The sequence below is a fragment of the Plasmodium brasilianum genome, assembly GCF_023973825.1.
Source record: "Plasmodium brasilianum strain Bolivian I chromosome Unknown PB_00_12, whole genome shotgun sequence".
In the NCBI taxonomy this organism is placed as follows: Eukaryota; Apicomplexa; class Aconoidasida; order Haemosporida; family Plasmodiidae; genus Plasmodium; species Plasmodium brasilianum.
In genome coordinates, this window is record NW_027122948.1 from 41,371 (window position 1) to 60,451 (window position 19,081).

The 19,081-nt window shown below is 18.5% G+C and overlaps 2 protein-coding genes across 2 annotated transcripts; both read left to right on the forward strand.

Moving 5' to 3' along the window:
* Positions 1-2,501: 2,501 nt before the first annotated feature.
* On the forward strand, positions 2,502-3,315 carry MKS88_000272 (uncharacterized protein; the record flags this gene model as incomplete). The annotated part of the gene is made up of 2 exons (XM_067219394.1): positions 2,502-2,588; positions 2,719-3,315. 2 exons carry the CDS (start codon positions 2,502-2,504, stop codon positions 3,313-3,315), a joined length of 684 nt encoding a protein of 227 aa, XP_067070284.1.
* An 11,616-nt stretch (positions 3,316-14,931) lies between these two features.
* On the forward strand, positions 14,932-15,790 carry MKS88_000273 (fam-m protein; the record flags this gene model as incomplete). Its single annotated transcript, XM_067219395.1, has 2 exons — positions 14,932-15,018; positions 15,146-15,790. 2 exons carry the CDS (start codon positions 14,932-14,934, stop codon positions 15,788-15,790), a joined length of 732 nt encoding a protein of 243 aa, XP_067070285.1.
* Between the last annotated feature and the right edge of the window lie 3,291 nt (positions 15,791-19,081).

The following is a 19,081-nucleotide window of genomic DNA, read 5'->3' on the forward strand; positions in this document are numbered from 1 at the left end:
ATAACACATTTGTAATGCAAACGAGAATCCCTTTTTTTCCTGTAGTTTATAGTTTTACTAATCAGGAACTAAAAATAAGACTTAAAAATATTTTTTACTATTTTAGAAAGTGGTTTACCACTTAATAAGAAAATTTTATTTACAAAAATGAAATAAACGACAACAACAAAAAAAAAAAAAATATTTTATTAAAATTAAAAAAAAAATATTTGTATATACTTCTTTTCGATACTTTTTTAACTTCTTATTTTGTTTCTTGATAGAAACTATGATTTATAAAAATACAAAAATATCACTATTTTTACTGCTACTTTATATAACTATGGTATAACTCAATGATTCCGCTGTACATAAAATAACTAATGTATCAAAATAATATATTAAATCAAAATTTTCTGCTTATTTCTAATTTAAAATTTACATGGATTACTCAAATTTTTATAAAATATAGAAATTCTAAATTAAATTTAATTTTTTAAGAGATATCTATATTTTTTATTATATACATTTTAAATATATGGCCAGAATTACTGTTTTCATTTTAGATACTGACTTTAGAAATCAATAATGTTTTAAACCAATTAAATATGTACTTTTTTATTTTATTATAATTTTTGTACTAGTAAATAAAAAATGTATATATATTCACAAAACTCTGTAATTTTAATTTTTTAATACACAATTTATTATTATATAATTAACAAATCCATGCAACTTATGAACTAAAATACAAATTAAATTAAAAGATTAACCATAAAGCTTATTATATTTTTTCCTTTTATTTACTTATATTCACGTATGAGTATTTACATGATAAATTTTTCTTTTTAAAATGAATAAACGATTATTTGTTATTAATAATAACAAATATTTCTTTTTTATTCTCTTCATTGTTTTACTTATAAGTCCATATATAATTACGCATATAAAATAAAAGGGGAAACTGCTTATTTTTTTTCTTTTCTTCTTTTTTCATTTACATGTTTGCATCATCTTATTAAAAATAATAGTAATACACGCTAAAATTTTTCATTCCTTTTTATATTTAATACCCTTTAGCTCTAATTTTGTAAAATGGTTTTTTAAATATAAAACTTCTGTAAATTATTAATAAAATTTTTTATTTTCTGTAATAAAAATAACTGTACAAGAAAAGAAAAATAATAACATATAAATAAATAAATGAATAAAATATTTCATATAAATTCATGATAAATTTTCGTCATTCTAAAATTATTTATTTTTTTTTTCTTATAATTTTTATCTTATAAAATAAAAAACCATTCTCTGAAATCTTTGTTGAACATATATAAAATATATTTCACTTTTATAAATTTTTTTTCTAACGATCTAAAAATTTATAAAATAAACATAAAATTTTTAATAAGTAACAAATAATCTTTTTAAATAAAAAAAAAAAAAAAAAAAACTTGAAATTAAAAAAATAGTGTACACAAATAATAAAAGTGAAATATTAAAGAAATTTTTTTTTTATCTTTAAATTATAACGTTTAATTTAATTAATTTTTCTCACGTTATATCATATCCTGTTTGTATTTCTTAAACATTTATAAAATAGAGTACAACAACAGTTCAAATTTTATGGTTTTAGTATTCATTTTATTGCAATATTAATGGTATCATTGGCTTCATATAAAAATATATATGGTATGAAAAGAATCAACAGAGCTAAAGGTTAAATTATTATACAAAATAAATATTTTATATATTATAACATAAAAATAAAGATATATATATGTTAAATACTTATTTTTTTTCAACAAATAATTTAATAATTATTTTAGATCAAATTATATTTAAAACTCACTCTATATATATTATAAATGTATGTAGTATATTATAATTTTGTTACTATATATTTATTCTCTCTACATTTTATTTAATAATTTTTATTAAAAATAATTCTCAAAAACAGTATATATGAATAATTAGTAGATTGATTCTAAAAAATTCTTATTATATATTTTCTAATATATTTTATCATAAAAGCTCTAAAAATAGTTTTAGAATGTGTCCTAATGCATATTTTATTATTAGAATCTAATGCAATAATATATGATTATTAAATCAATATTTTATCAATTTATATTGTACCAATATATATTTATATATTTGAAGCAAAATATATGTATTTTGAACAATTATATTTCTTTAAATTTTTCCTTTAAATATTTATTAAATTCTTTTTTAGTTTTATTTTAAAAATGTGAAATAATAATATTTCTAAATATAACTATTACTGGAATGTATTTTTTTTAATTATAACTTTTTTTTAAATCTGTTTTTTTCTTGTAACGTAATGCGTACTACGGATATATTTATCTAAAAATAAAAAAAAATTTGAAGACTTTTTATATTGTTATAATAGAAATTAATCAAGACACATTCTAAATTAACTATTAACTTATTATTGTCGAAAATGCCATATATATCTAATGCCTTATTTATTACATAAATTTTAACTTTAAAAAAAATTTAATATGAAAGTGAAATACACAAATGTGCACCTTTTTACTAAAGTTTTTATTTTTTCTTGTTTAATATGGACGTTAAAATATTTTTATGAGGTATCATAGTAATTATACTTGAATTATTTTATTTTTATTTTTAATTTTATGTTCTTATATGATAAAAGAATTTTATTTATATAATATAAAAATACATTTTTAAATGTTTAATATGAATCTTCACTTCTAGAAAACTATCTGCGATAAATCATGGAACAAGGAATTGAACAGAAATAACGTATTAAATGTTAAATTTAGAAGATTATTAAGTAGTGAAACAGTAGAATCGGTGAGAGATAAATTTAAACTTTTAAAAAAAAAAATAATTAATTTAGAAGGAGAAAGCGCTGAAGTATTTAAAAAAAAAACATATGTATTACAGAATAATAAACATTTTCATGAAGATAAGAAATCACCATATAGTGATTCTTCTTCTTACGATGAATTTAATTATTTAATGAAAAACTCAGAATTTGATGAACTTGGAGAATTCGACTTTGAACCTAATTTAAAACAAAAATCACCCACATTAGAACATTTTGATAATATTCAGTACAATTACCAACCCAAATCTTTAAAAAAATTACACTCAAAATATGACTCAAATTTACACCATTTTAGACCAAATAATACATATAATTCTATGAATTCAGAAGGTGTACGTGAAGCTAATATAAATTACAATAAAAAACAATTAATAAATTCTATAATTTTGTTCTTCCTAATTCATTTAATAATTCTGATATTCTGTGCCTTAATTACATTAGTAGCTACAAAACTTGTTTAATGATTACCGTAGCAATTATGTCTATTACTATTTTATATTGTAATCCACTATTTATTGTCGTTCCTAGTAAAATTTTTTTAATATTATATTCTAATTCTTTGGATAACACAATTTATTTTACATTAATATACATAAAACTAGAGTCTAAATTAATCTAGGCGTAGTAAAAAATAAGAAAAAAGTATTCACTGTAAAAAGTTAATTTTATAAATTTGTTATATTAATTTGGAAATTCATAAAACGTTATATATTCATTTATAGATAAAACTATATTACAAATAGAATTATATAATATTTGAGTTATTTATTTATTCATATATTACCTTAAAGAATTGTCTTTGTATAATTTTATATGTATTGTTATATAAGAAATTATTTGTATTGGTATTTTTATTTTAAATTATTGAAGTTTCAAAATTTATAAAAAATTTTATTTTCTAGCGAATAATATATATATATTTAAGTAAATTTGTATAATAAACTTTAACATTATGAATTTAAAAAATATAAAAAGGTAACATAAAATTACATTAACTCATTTATTATTATTTGAAAATATGCATGGTTACTTTGATTTTTAATTATCAAGAATATATTTTTACTATATATATTCATGCGTAAATTTGATAAACATAATATAATTATTAACTAACGGTTCTTACTTACTCTACAAATTGTAGAATTTTTTTTTCTTCTTCTTTTCTTTTATTATGTTATTTGTCTTACCGGATAAACAATATATTATCATATCTTACTTATGTGGACTTAGATTCCCCTATTCACAAATTTTATTATTATACATTATAAGATGATATAAAATATTGTATTAAAAGATCGTTAAGATAAATTCATATTTTTTAGCTTTTCATTTTACTTACTGAATGCGTCTTCTATTTTTGCACAGTTTTAAATAACTTAAAATTTTTATCTTTCATTTCGTTAACATTTTCTATTTATAAATATTCATTATAACATTAAATGAAGTAAATCACATGCTTATCGTTCTATTTATCAGTATATTGATTGAAAAAATACAAGTCCAAAACTATTATGAAATTTTATTATATATATTCTATCAAATATAGAATTTTAATTAATTTTATAACACAAGAATAATAATAGATTTTTGTTACACATTCATAATGATAAATATATTGATACTTTGTTTATATGTACAATTTATATATTAATTTTAATACAACTTTAAATTTAATACGTTTATATTATTTTCGTTTACTTCCGTATATTTTTGTCTATTTTTGTCTATTTCTGTCTATTTCCGTCTATTTCCGTCTATTTTAATATTTTATAAAATTACTATTGTATCTAATAGCGTACGCACTATTATATTTATAGCATAAAATTTTATAATTCTTAAAATGTGTTACTTTGTAAAAATTCTTATATAATTAATAATAATATTTTCCGAGTAAACGATATTTTTACACGTAAAACATAGCCATGAATAACTATATTATTTTATTTTGTACACTTTTCCTAAATATCTATATATGCTTTTTATACTTCATCTAATACATTAATATATTTACCTATTCTCATTATAATTAATGAGCTTCTACATATTAAAAGTTACAAGATATTTTTAACAAGAAAAATATTTAAATTAACCATATTTTTAAAATATACAAAATTATAAAAAATTATCTAAAAGGTGATATATTTATATTTCATTATACTATATATTCTACTATATTTCTCTTCATTAATTTTACAAGTAAATTTTAATGATATATTTATTTTCAAGTCGAAATACTTTTTTATTTTTTTTATTTATTAATATTCGAATAAATACATTTTTTTTAAAATATAAAATATAATACTATTCTAAAATGAAAAACGTTTCACATTATTATATAATATTTATGCATAATTTTAATGCACCACAGACTACAAAAAGAAAGTTCATTTTGTGCATTAATTATATTCATTAATTTCTTAATAGAATAAAAAGAAAAAATTTTATTTCCTATAGTATTACATAATAATTCATGCCTAATGATTATCATCATAAGTAACATTATATTACTTACTATATTATTAAGATTTATGAAATGTTTTAATGAACTTGATAAATCATTTATTCATTATTTTTTTCTGCTAATACACTTTAAAAAAAAAAGAAAATAAGTTTGCATTATATATAAATTTGCAGTTGCAGAATTTTCATCCTAAATGTAATCTCTATTTATTGTTAATAATTCTACAAAATAACTAAAAATGTTCCTTAAATGCCACTTCTTTATAATATAATGTTCACTTATACATAGATATGTTACTGAAAAAACTGATATAAAGCTAACATTCAGCAAATAAGTTGTTACCAAGTGTAAATATTTTTTAAGATGGACTTTTAAAATGTTCTAAGATACGTTAAAAAAAACTTTACAAAAATTTATAGTTTAAATGAAATTTAAAAGACATATATCTTTTGCAAATACACATATTATTTTATAAATTTCAACATATAAGTAAATATAAGAAATAAAGTAAAACTTATATAAAGAAAAACATATAATATATTTTCTATTATGATGTACATTGTGTCCTATTAAAAATGATTATATATAGAGACACTAAACATCTATGTTATTTCTTGTTAAAAATGTGCTATATAAAATATTGTTTCTGTTACGAAATATAATTTTCATTTAAAAAATTTCTGTAGTATAAAATACATATATATTATATACGTAAAATTAATATTTGTAATAACATGTTGTAATATATACGTTTAACAAAAAAGTATATATGAATAATTTATGTATTTTATTTAAATATTCATTATCATGATTATAAATTTTTCAATGAAGAATTTTCCATTTGTTGGCGTCACTTAGTGTAGCCCATAAACATGTACGTAAATGATTAAAAAAAATTTGTACATATAAATGCAAAAAAACAATATCGTCACTTCATATAACTCCAGTAAGTAAAGCACACGTCAAATAAAAATTTAATCTCTATTTCAATTTAAGTAAATTCAAATTTTTTATATTAAATGTAACAATATTAATTATTTATATAAATGCTGAATACAAAATGGTATATTTCCTTTTTTTTCAATTAAATATTATATAGATGCACAATTAGACATTTGTTCAATCTTTTTATAGCTATCTAATTAATAAAATAAAAGATGATATGTTTGCAAATGAAGTACCATTTATGTCAACTTATACTATTACTCATAATAATTTTATAAAAATATATATCATTAGCATCAAAATATTGACATTACTTAACCTTAATTATGAATAATTTAAAATAACACTAAGACCATATTAACTATAATTTTATAACATATATATACAAATATACATAACAACACAAACATAAAAATAATTATTTATTAAAATTTGTTCCACTAGATTAAACATATGAATTTATTTTTGTTTCTATTATAGTAACTAAACATTTACATTTATATATTTTGTATTTAGACAATTACTATTACTACAAAATAATAAGAAATTTCTGTGCAGTGTAAACATAAATAATCTATTAATATTAATATGTTAGAACGCTCACTTGCTCTAAAAATAAAAAAGTAAAAATAGAAGTAGATTTTGTATGTATAACATTTTTTTATAATAAATATTAAATTAAATATTACATATTGAATTGACAGCATATTTTAAATAAAAAAATTATTAAGTCTATTCATCTATTTTTTAGTTACAGCAATTTATAATCCCCAAAATTAATAATTATTTATGTAAATTCATTTATAAAATATATTATTATACTACATATTTATAATTTCATATAAAAACTATTCAAATTTTTAAAAATATAATAAAATGACTTTTGCATTATATAAATATTATAATCCAGTTATAATAAATATTAATTAAATTTACTTTCAATAATAATAAACAAAAACAAAACACTCTTTTCGTCATATTATATAGATTAATAGACATTTACTTATACGTCAAAACTAATAATACATTTTTTTATTTAGGTCACGCGATAATACTTTAGAATTCAAAAAAGGTAAAATAAAAGTATACAAAATTACTTCACTTGTTACAGTTAAATACATCTATTTTATACTAATTTAACAAAAAAATATCATGTATACACTTTTATAAGTATTTTGTAGAATATACATATATTTTACATGTAAATAAGCTCAAAATTTTACATAAAACCATGTGTCATAACATCAAATTACATTTAAGAATTCAAATAAATACAAAATTATGAAACAAATGAGGTTAGATAGTACATCGAGAAAAGGATTTTTATAATTTAAGATCATATTAGATTTACATGCAATACCTCTTTTTAAGTTTCTCAAATGATTAGTCCGTCTCGAAAAATCTCTTTCAAGATGAACATTTTTTTTCTTTCCATAATATATTAACATTTCACCGTTCGCTTCCAAAAAACGCTTTTTTGAATCCAAATTATGAGAATTTTTTGATTTATTTTTTTCATAAATTTTTTTCCTTAAATGCTTCTTTGTTATATACCCTCAAATGTCATAAAACGTACAATTCGTTATATTTATATCCATAATAGTAAACTAAATAAAATATTAAATGGGAAATTTATATTTTAAGTTAATTTAACTTTCACTTAGTATTAAAAATTTTAAATAAATTTATAAGATATATTTTATCCTATACCTTTAGATCTCTCATTAATTAAATTCTAAGTAGAAAAATTAAGTATAATAAAAGATGCCAATGCGAACAGTAATTTTTTTTTCATCTTTAATAATATATAGTTTTATATTTTTTAAATTTCAAAAAAATATATTATATTATAAAAGTATATACTATAAAATAATGTACTATAAAACAATAACGGGATAAATTTAAATAGTTAAAAAATATTCAAATAGTTATTTAGATAAAAATATGAAAATAAAAAGTTAAAAATTAAAAAAAAAAAGGTCAATAAATTTAGAAATTATAATTTACTTTTTAAGACCTGAATTTATAAAAATATTAAATGATCTCTTTACAAAAACTCATATATAGTTAGGTTTAATTATATATTTTATTATGTATTTTCCCCTTACAATACTATTAATATTTATCTAACCCCTTTTTTCTTTAAGAACTGTTAATTTTAAAAAATAATTTTATGAGAGTAATGTAAAACTACACATATATACAAAACACGAAGCTTTACAATATATAATATCATTCCATTTTTAGCATCTAAATATTTTAATGTAAGTTAAATTCTATTAGTAATACATTTAGAACTACTCGTTCTTATATTGCTGTTATTTATTTTTTTTTTTAATATTATGATTTCTATATGTACACATTTTAAATATAGTAACATAAAAATTGAATAAGGAAATAATATTTATAACTAATAATTCGCATATAAAACCTAAACTCTTCTTAATCATAAACTTAAATGATTATAATTATTTACTAGAATTATAAAACGTTAAAAAAAAAAAATTTAATATTTAAAATGGATAATATTTGTTCCCCTTTAAATCTTATTCATTTTTATTTAAAAAATTTTATATTCTTTTAATTTTCATAGCACAGTGTTCTCTGTCATTTTCTCTCTAATCTTTATTTTATTTGAAAAAACAAATTTTTTAAGATTACTATAATAAATTCATATAAACGTTCTTATTTCAACATGATTCGGTTTATCTAAAAGAAACATTATTTATGTTCTTTTAGTATTTTAATTTTTTTGATTAAATAATTTTGTTATTAAAAAGTATTAATAAAAATAATGAAATAATGTGCAATAAAATGTTAAATATTCTTTTTGTTTTTTGTGAATACTAACAAATTTAAAATAAAAAAGAACACATTAAAATATGCCTGTATTCATTTTTATTATTATATTTTTTTATATAAAACAAACATTATTTTATATATTTAGTTATTTTAAGAACACATGGGAAAAGTGTTTTTTATTTATGAATATATCATAAGAAATAGAATTTCTAAAATTTTTTTTTTATTTTTTTAGAATGGTATTAAATGTTAATTTAAAAATAAAAATAATAAGCCAGAAAATGATAACTATTCACATTTTGGTATATATACTCTCTTATTCTTCAGTATACATAAAATAATATACATTTGTTCTAATAAATTATATGTAAAAAAAAGAATGGCGTACGAAAATGATAATACGTAAGAAGCTATATTTTTATATCTGTGGTATTATATTTTATTTAGAAAATATAAACTGAATTTTATATTCCGTTAAAATAAGAATACGAATTTATATGTGGAAAATAGATAAATCTTTAAAATACATTCTTAAATCCTGAGGATTATTACTTAGTACAAATAATATATAGAGGTGTCTCTAAAATGTAATATATAAATATTAAAAATATTCCTGCCATGCATTTTTTGTTTTTCTCCTATTTTATTGTATAAATATATGTGGACACAGAAATTTTATTCATAGATATAATTTACTAATAAATACAATTTTCAATGGTTCTTTGAAAAAATATATAAAAAGACAAGTTTCCTTTTTCATTATTCTGCGTTTTTGTACATTTTAATTTGATTGTTCTATTTATCAATAAAAGCCTACAAAAAATTATCCCCCACAATAATTATATATATATATATATATTATAATAACTTTCTGTATTGATATAATATATTAAGATGAACTATTATTTTATATACTTTACAAAACATTGTTAACGTAAAATAAAATAAAATGATACAAATGATATGTTCATCCTAATATTTGTAGTTGTTATTACACTGTCAATATTTTTTCACAATGTAACACAGAAGGGCCATTTTAAAAATATAATATTTCTACATGTGTCTTGAAATTTTATATTTATTATATTTAAAATTTAAAATAAAACTATAATATATATATTACTAGTATTACTATGTCATTGTACTATGCACAATTTGAAATAGGTTTAGGATGTTGAGGTAGAAATAAAAAAAAAAAAAAAAAAATTGGTTAACTATTAATAATAGTTGCATATTACCATTTTGAAATAACTAAAATTTATGAAAATGCACGCTATAAATAGGTTCCCTAGAAAAGAAATGAAATCAAAAAAAGTTGATACAAACACATATATAGGAATGAATTATAGAAAACTATTAAAAAAAGGGTTAACAATAGTACTATTAATATATACCCATATGTATTAGATCAATGCAACAATGAAAAATGGGAACTGTATAAGGCATATTTCTTATTATTCAAAATAATATTTATAAAAAAGGAAATAAAAAACAATTAATAATAGGGGGTAATTGATTCAGAAAATATATGGAAAATTAAACATATGATAATAATATATTAAGTAGACAAAATTATTTATGGAGCAAACTATTTAAAAAATTATACTCGAATATTAGATAAGAGGAAAAATAGGCATCTTTTCATAGATTAAAATATAAGTGGATAAATGAAATAATACATTATATAGATATGATAAAAGATAAAACAAAATTTTATACAGTAATTTATACTGTAATAAATCATATAATAGGAATGGAGAAAAGTACTTTAAAACATTGACCAGTGAAGTACATGTTCAAGATACAACAATATATTTAAAAAGAATACTTCAAAGAACTAAATAAAAAACGTGATATATATACGCATATTAATGAAGATACAGCATTATGGTAAAAACAACTATGGAGCACTAAGTAGATATAAAATCTTTCTAAGAATATTATAAGCAATAAAGAATAAAACTTATAGAAAAATCATAGCCATTGATATGTATGAAGGTTTTATAGTAATAAATATATGAATAATAAAGCACGCGTTAAAGAAGCTTTTTTGGTTTGTCTATAAGAAATATAAAGAGAATAAATTATTCCGATAAAAATTCTTATACTTCATATAATATGGAGAAAATAAAAGAGTCATATTAAAATTAATGAAAACAAGAAATTTTAGGAATATAAAGTTGAAGAACCCACTGAATACATAAGCAGACTTTCGAATAGTTTTGATGTTGATGAAGAACTGATTTAATTTAAGGATAAGTATTTTACTAATATAAAAAATTTTAAAAGAAAATACGATATAGGAAGAAGATAAAAGTATATCAAAGATATTACTAGAAGAAATTATGTAAAAGTAAATAATAGATAGAAATAATGACTTAAGTTAACTAAATATTGTTCCTGATAAAAAAAATATATATATATGAAAACAAAATCTAAAAGAAAAATTATAAAGAATTATATACGGAACACAATGAATGGAAAAAAAAACGGGAATACACAAAATTTAGTATATACCAATAATAGAATCTTCATCTTCGGAATACAAAAAGGAATGAGAAGAAAACAATATAGAATGTGTGAAGATACTCCAGGACAATTACCCACAATTAATTACGATTTCTACTCCATATTAAACAATGCTTATATATGATTATATTAATATGTTTATGCAACAACAGTTCATGTGAAAAACAAAAAGTAAGATACACCGAACAAAAAAAAAAAAAAAATACAACTAATAATGAGAAAAAATGTAAAAATAAAAGTATCAGATGAAGATTCATTAAATGATGCGCAACATAATAAACAAGATAAGTAAAATAATTCTTATATTTTTGAAACAATAAAAATATTCCTACAAGAAGGAAGAAATATTCAAAGAACTCGATTATATAGATTTTCTAAAGAAAAAAAGGACTGTTAGTAATAAGACTTACAAAAAAATAACACTTGAAAAATACGGATTAAGAATTATTTTACTTTTATTATTAATAATACCCACAATACATTTAACATAGCATTTCGTATATAAGAAAATGTGGTTCCTGAATTATGAAGGATTAATACTCAATTAGCAAAGTAAAATAAATGAATATGGTCAACTCCATCAGAAAAGTTAAAAGATAGTTTGTCATGCTTATTGGGATTTTTAGATGAATATCCCACTAAAGGAAAAATTTCTGCTCTAAGACATTAAATTGGAACACTAATATTTTTCATAACATTCATTATGTTAGGAATTGCTCTTATATTCAACGTTCTTTATTACCATAATAAAGTTAAAAAACATAAAAAAATCAAGTTCAGCAAAAGATAAAATTCATAGTAAAAAATATTTATATATTCATAAAGAATTTCCTAATATCTATTAATTGATATAATATTTTTAATCTTATTACACACAATCATAATATCTTTAATTTTGTATATGTCCCAATATATATATGGCATTTTTTACAGACAGCAGTGAAAAAATATATTCTTAGTTTTATTGTGAATTTGAACGTTTTAATGTCCTTTAATTTGTAATATAAAGAATTGATTCAACTGGACTAAATACTAATAATACGTAAGCGCATATATTTTAGCATACTTTAATTTAATATATATATATATATATATATATATATATATGCGCTAAATTAGCATATAACATCATACAACATATATAATTACTGAAGTAAAATATTTATATTCTACTAAAAAATAGTTTCTTTTCTTTTTTGTCTTATTACTGTCTAAAATGTTAATTTGTTTAGTCTATTAAAAAAATATATTGCTAGTTTTAAATCAAAAATAAACTCATCTTATTTTGTATTCAAAAAAAGACGTGAATATACTTTGTTATATTGATATATATATATAATTTTTAATTATATATGAAATTTAATATACTATAAGTTGACTCTATGTGAAACATGTTATAAAGTGTATTAATTTAAACGTCTTTTTTACGGTCATTCCTTTTTTTGTACATGATATAAGTATATATAAATGTATAATAAAAAGTTATTCTCAATAAATATTAATTATTTATAATTCTTATATAAATTATGAACTATATATCAATACAGTCATTTAAAATCTCAAATAAATTACTACTTAATTATTCATATTAATTGTGGTGTAAATTAAATTTTGAATAAACGTATTAAATATATATAATAACGTAAATAAATAAATAAATACAAGAAATATATACATTTTATTCTATAAAAAGATTAAATTAACAAATTAAATACGGTTATATATTAAAAAATAATTTGTTTAAATTGTTTTCTGTTTTTGTTTTAGTTTTTTTCATAATGATATATTTCTGAAGTTGTATTATGTAACTATAAATATAAAAATTTTTATTTAACATATTAATAAAAATGTATTTTTTTCTGAAATGATACAATGATAAACAGATAGTTATCTCTTTATATATTCTAATTTTAGTTTGTTCATAAATATATTGTGTAATATGTTAACACTTTAAAGATGTACAAAAATATATGTTATTTATATTCAGCATTATTATCTCTATTCTAATAATAATTTAAAAAAAAAATAAAATATGTGAGAAAAAGAATGATCTTTTTGTAGATAATACATAAATACATATCATTTCTTTTCTTTTGGATAAGTATAAGCTATTTTTAAAAAGTAAATATTTTTTAAAATGCTTAATTAAATAAATATAATTTGTAAGTTTTTGTCCACAGTATTTTATTAAGTAGTTTTCAAATATTAAATATTATTCTTCATAGATTCAAATAAAAATTATAATTTGAATATAAGTTCTATTTATTACATTTACATACTCTCTAAATATAATCATTTAATAGGTGAAATAACGTATCCATTTTTTTTCTTTTGCAACTTTCCACATATGATATACAGAAAATGAGGCAGGTACATATGGTCATATCAGCATAGAAAAATTAAAAATATTTCTAATTAGAATATTAATAGTACATTTAAAATTATGTTTACTATTCATATATCTTCTAAATATATATTATTAATTAAAAAAAATAAATTAGTTGAATATGAATATTTTTTTTATAGATATAACATTATAAATTAATCTTAATTTAGAATTAAAATTTTTAAAAATTATGGAAATAAAATAAAAAATCACATTTTATACATCATTACATTATACGTATTTTTTCATAGATTATATAATATTATATTAAAAACTTGATTTTTAAAAATTATATTATAGCTTATAAAAAAATACCCGTGTTTACTCAATAAGTAATGCAATTTCTATATGTAACACAATAGGCTTCACAAAATAAATTTTCTTTTTCTATTACTATATTTCAATAAATAATATATTTTAGGAATAATAACTTATTGAAATATGTCTTTATAAAATTAAAATTATTTAAAGGATAACTTTTTTAAAATGAGCAATTATATTTTTAATATGAAGAGGATTATATAATATATATATTCTCTACATTCTGCATACTATATAAACTAATTATATTTGTATAATAATAAATCATTTTTCTTTTTCTTTTTCTGAAAAAAATTAATACTTAAATGATTTAATCATTAATTTACAGTAAATAACTATATTATATTTTTTTAATATTTACAAATAAACACATTATTTTGTTTTATTTTAAAAAATGTTATTTTTTTTTTTTATATCAATAACATTCAAAATTTTTGAAAATATTTTTAAAGTTTTTTTCTTTGTATACCCTGTGAAATACATGATCATTATATATATTTTATTAAATATTTATGAAGTAATAAAAACAAATTGTTTTAAAAATAAATATAGCATCCCCCATAATAAGCAGTAAAATAAATAGTTATTAATTTTTCCCTTGCTGAATATATATGTATATTAATAATCTATACAATGGAACAAAAAATTAATTCCACCTTATTTTTCAAAATTTCTGCGTTTATGATTTTAAGTTGGATATGTCATTTTTGTTGTGATACAGTATGATAATGTTATATATGGATTTCTGTAAATTTTATATTTTTTGTGTTTCATTTTTTTTAATAATTTTTATTATTATTATATTATTTATTGTATGAAATAACGTATATTAACATAATTTTTTTAGAGAACTAATAACAAATTGTTAATTGAGAAATGGACACCATGTAGAAGATTAAATACAAGAAGTTATCGTTTACTAGCAAAATATAAAAAGAATAAAGATTCAAATACTTTAGATCTTAAAGAGGATAAACCATTCAATGGAGATAGGAACAAAGGAAAAAACAGACAGTCTAATAGAAGTCCATTAAATAAGGCGCAATACTATACAGAAGTTATAGATTATGATAATGGGATGTTTGATGGTAAATACTTCCATTTTGAAAAAAAATTAATTAAGAAAAAAGACTATGATGATTTACTTGAAAAAAAAAGAAGAATTTGTGATATAGCTTTAAAAAAAATAAAATTCAGAAAATACAGGTATGGAGCTTTTATGACTTTCCTTTTTTTCTTGTTCGCAATTGGATTGCCAATATTACAACATTTTAAGTACTTGAAAGCTGCAGGGGATAAAATTAAAACTGCATTAACATTGGGAACAGTATGGACTGCGGTAGAAGGTGTCTTGAATGGAGCGAAAGAATATTTTTTCTTAATATCATTTGGAATATTAATGTTTATATTGTCTGTCTTACTTCTAATAGCGTTATATAAGCTCTTAATAAATAATGAAAAATATAAAAAATTTAAGTTGATGGCAGAGTAAAATGAACAATAAAGAATATACATTTTTCTGTAAGGACGTTTCCAACGTTAACTAATATATATAATATTTTTACGGAATATATTCTTATAAAACATACTTATAACTATTATAATTTTATAAATATATGTAGGTATAATTTTTCTTTTTAACACAGAAGAAAAAAAAAGTTAAATTAATCATTTTTTCGTTAATATGAATGTTATGATATTTTTAAAATTTTATTTTATATTATTTTTTCACTTTAATTGCTTATTATGGTTTAATATATATAATATTCCTATTTCAATAGGATCTTATAAAAAATATAGTTTTGTGAACTAAAATTAACATATAAAAAGACAATACAAATCAATGTATACGAATAATGCCTTAGCTATATTCGAACTAAAAATGGTACTTCATGTTTTTATATTTTTGTAGAATGCAAGGATTTTCTTGGTTCAACTTATGGTAAAAATTCATAATTATCTTTAAAATGATAATAAATATGACTTTTTTAGATTTTAATTAAACAAAGTAAACGTATATTTTTTCTTTGACATATAAAAACAAATTTTATTTACCTTAAAAAATAACTGTTAATATTTATTTTATAAAATAATAATTATGAGAAATATATTATAATCTATATATGTTGTAACATACATTATAATATATTCTTATTTCTCTTTTGTGAAAATCATATATCATATTTTATAAATATATTAAAACATAATGTCCCTATAAAATTTGTATTATTTATAATTTTTTAATAAATACAGGCTACAAAGTCTTTAGAACTAAATGAATAATTAAAGCCATTTAATGCTTTATTAGTGCTCATAATTACGCGGTTAATTTCCTACTGAAATTTTAAAAATGTACTATATATATATTATTTTTTTTTTTTTTTAGTTCATTAAATGTATAAAATAACGAATTAAATATTATCATATATGAAGAAATAATATATTTAAAATGCTTCCTTTTTTATCTTAGTTTTTTCAAAATAGTTATCTTCTAGTAACATGTTATATATATATAAATATAAAATTTTTTTTTTAAGGTAACGAAATTACATATAACTTTTCATAAAATTATATAAATATGTGTATACAAATATTTATATATATGTTATAATTTTTCCTAAGGTCTATATATATATTATACAGAGTATTAATACCTCTTTGAAGATGTATAAATATATGTATAGTTTATACTGACAATTAATAATTTCTTAAAAAATAAATCTTATTTTTAAAACATAATAAAAATGAAAAAATGAATTATTTTTTATGGATAATTTATAAATGCGCAACATTAATTTTATTTTTTAAGCATGCTTTAATAATATATATTTAAAAAGTTAATCTACTTTTTTTTTTTTTTACAATATTTAACTAAATAAATATAAGACATTCTACATTCAAACATTTTACACCTAATTTTTACTCAATAAATTTGATTTTTCATAGATTCTGATGGAAATTGTAGTGCATTATTAATATATTTTTTATTTCTAATAATTTCATATATTTCAAAAAGTACTGCTTAAACAATTTTATAAAGAATTCGTATATTTTTCCTTGTAAATGTATACATGGGATCTACAGAAAATGAGACGAACATATGTGGGCAATACTGCATGGGAAATTAAAAATGTTCAAATTGGAATTTTAATAAGATAATTATTATATTCATTATTTTATTTTCTAATATTTCTTTTTGTTTATATTATATATTACTATAATTTCTTAAAATATATGTTTACTTGTAAGCAATTTTCGTGTGCATAGATGTATAATGTGATCCTATTGTTATAATATATATATATATATTTTTATTTTGAACATTTAAAATTATAACAAAAAAAAAAAATCATTTGTAAAAACAAGATATATATGGTATTAACTCTTTAATTTGAAGTCGTCTAATGTTTTAGGGTACCCGTATATATTTATCTAAAATTTTGAAAAAAATATTGCAATAAAAAGTATTACAAACTTTTCGTTTCCTATACATCATGTTATATCCATCCTTATGCTTATTTTTATACTATTCATAGTAAGACTCAATACACATATTTTAATGATTTAAATTATTACCTCATAAAAACGGCGTTAACACATGAAAATTCGTAAAAAATATGTTCATTAGTTCTATTATGAAATAAATTACATAACCCTAAAAAACCTATTTAATAATACTATTTGAATTAATTAAAACTCTCAAGAATACTTCAGAATACATATTTTTATTAAAATTTTCTTTATTTCCTTATATATTCAATAGAAATATTTATTGATATATTCGTATAATTTTGTCAAGAATAAAAATAGAAATCCTTTTTCGTCATAATTATATTTTATCATAAATATTTAAATATATTTTTATAAAATAGAATTAAATAAACATTAAATATGTATAAAAATAAAAGGACTAATATAAGAATTTTGTTTTTCATTTGAAGAAGGTAGCAATGTGCAAAATTAAAAATCGTCCAACAAAAATACTACTAAAAATTATATAACACAAATATGTACTCTATATTTCATAGAATTAACCTTATCTGTAAACCTTGAAATGCTTTATTTGGTCTTGATTAAATACATAAAACATAAGTATATAGCATTACTGAAGGTATCTATATATATTAACATTTTTCTTTCTTCTAGATATATTATCACTTATAATACTCATTTATCTTGAATATGTATTCTTTAATAGTTGGTTATGATTCTTCCAATCAATAATATCATTAATGTTATATAATTATAGTGTATATAACATTTTTTATTGAAGTATTTTGTTTAAAAATAAATGATAATGTACTACATGTATTATCATGCAAAATTTTTTTTTCCTTTTGTTTCACTAACCATTAAATATTGATATTTACAAAATAATTTTTAATTCTTCTCAACTATTCTATTAATAGTAGTAGAATCACAAAAATATATACTTTAATCAATAAGAAAAATAAGTGACATTTCTATATTCATCTAATTTTTTTTTACAATAACATTTTCCCTATTTTACTATAGTACTTTTTTAATATTAATTTTTTATCAATCAATCTACTATCTTAAAAACATATTGAACTTATTCATATAAGATATGCATTTACCTGCATTTATCAAATATAAAATTAAAAAAAAAGTAAATAAAGTTAAATTAATTCTCCTATTATAAAACATATAATTCAATAAATATACAAATAAAATGTAAAATAAACATACATAAAATAACTAATTTGAATTATTAATTATTTATTCCTTTTCTTATACATAAATATTAGTAAGTTGTATCCTT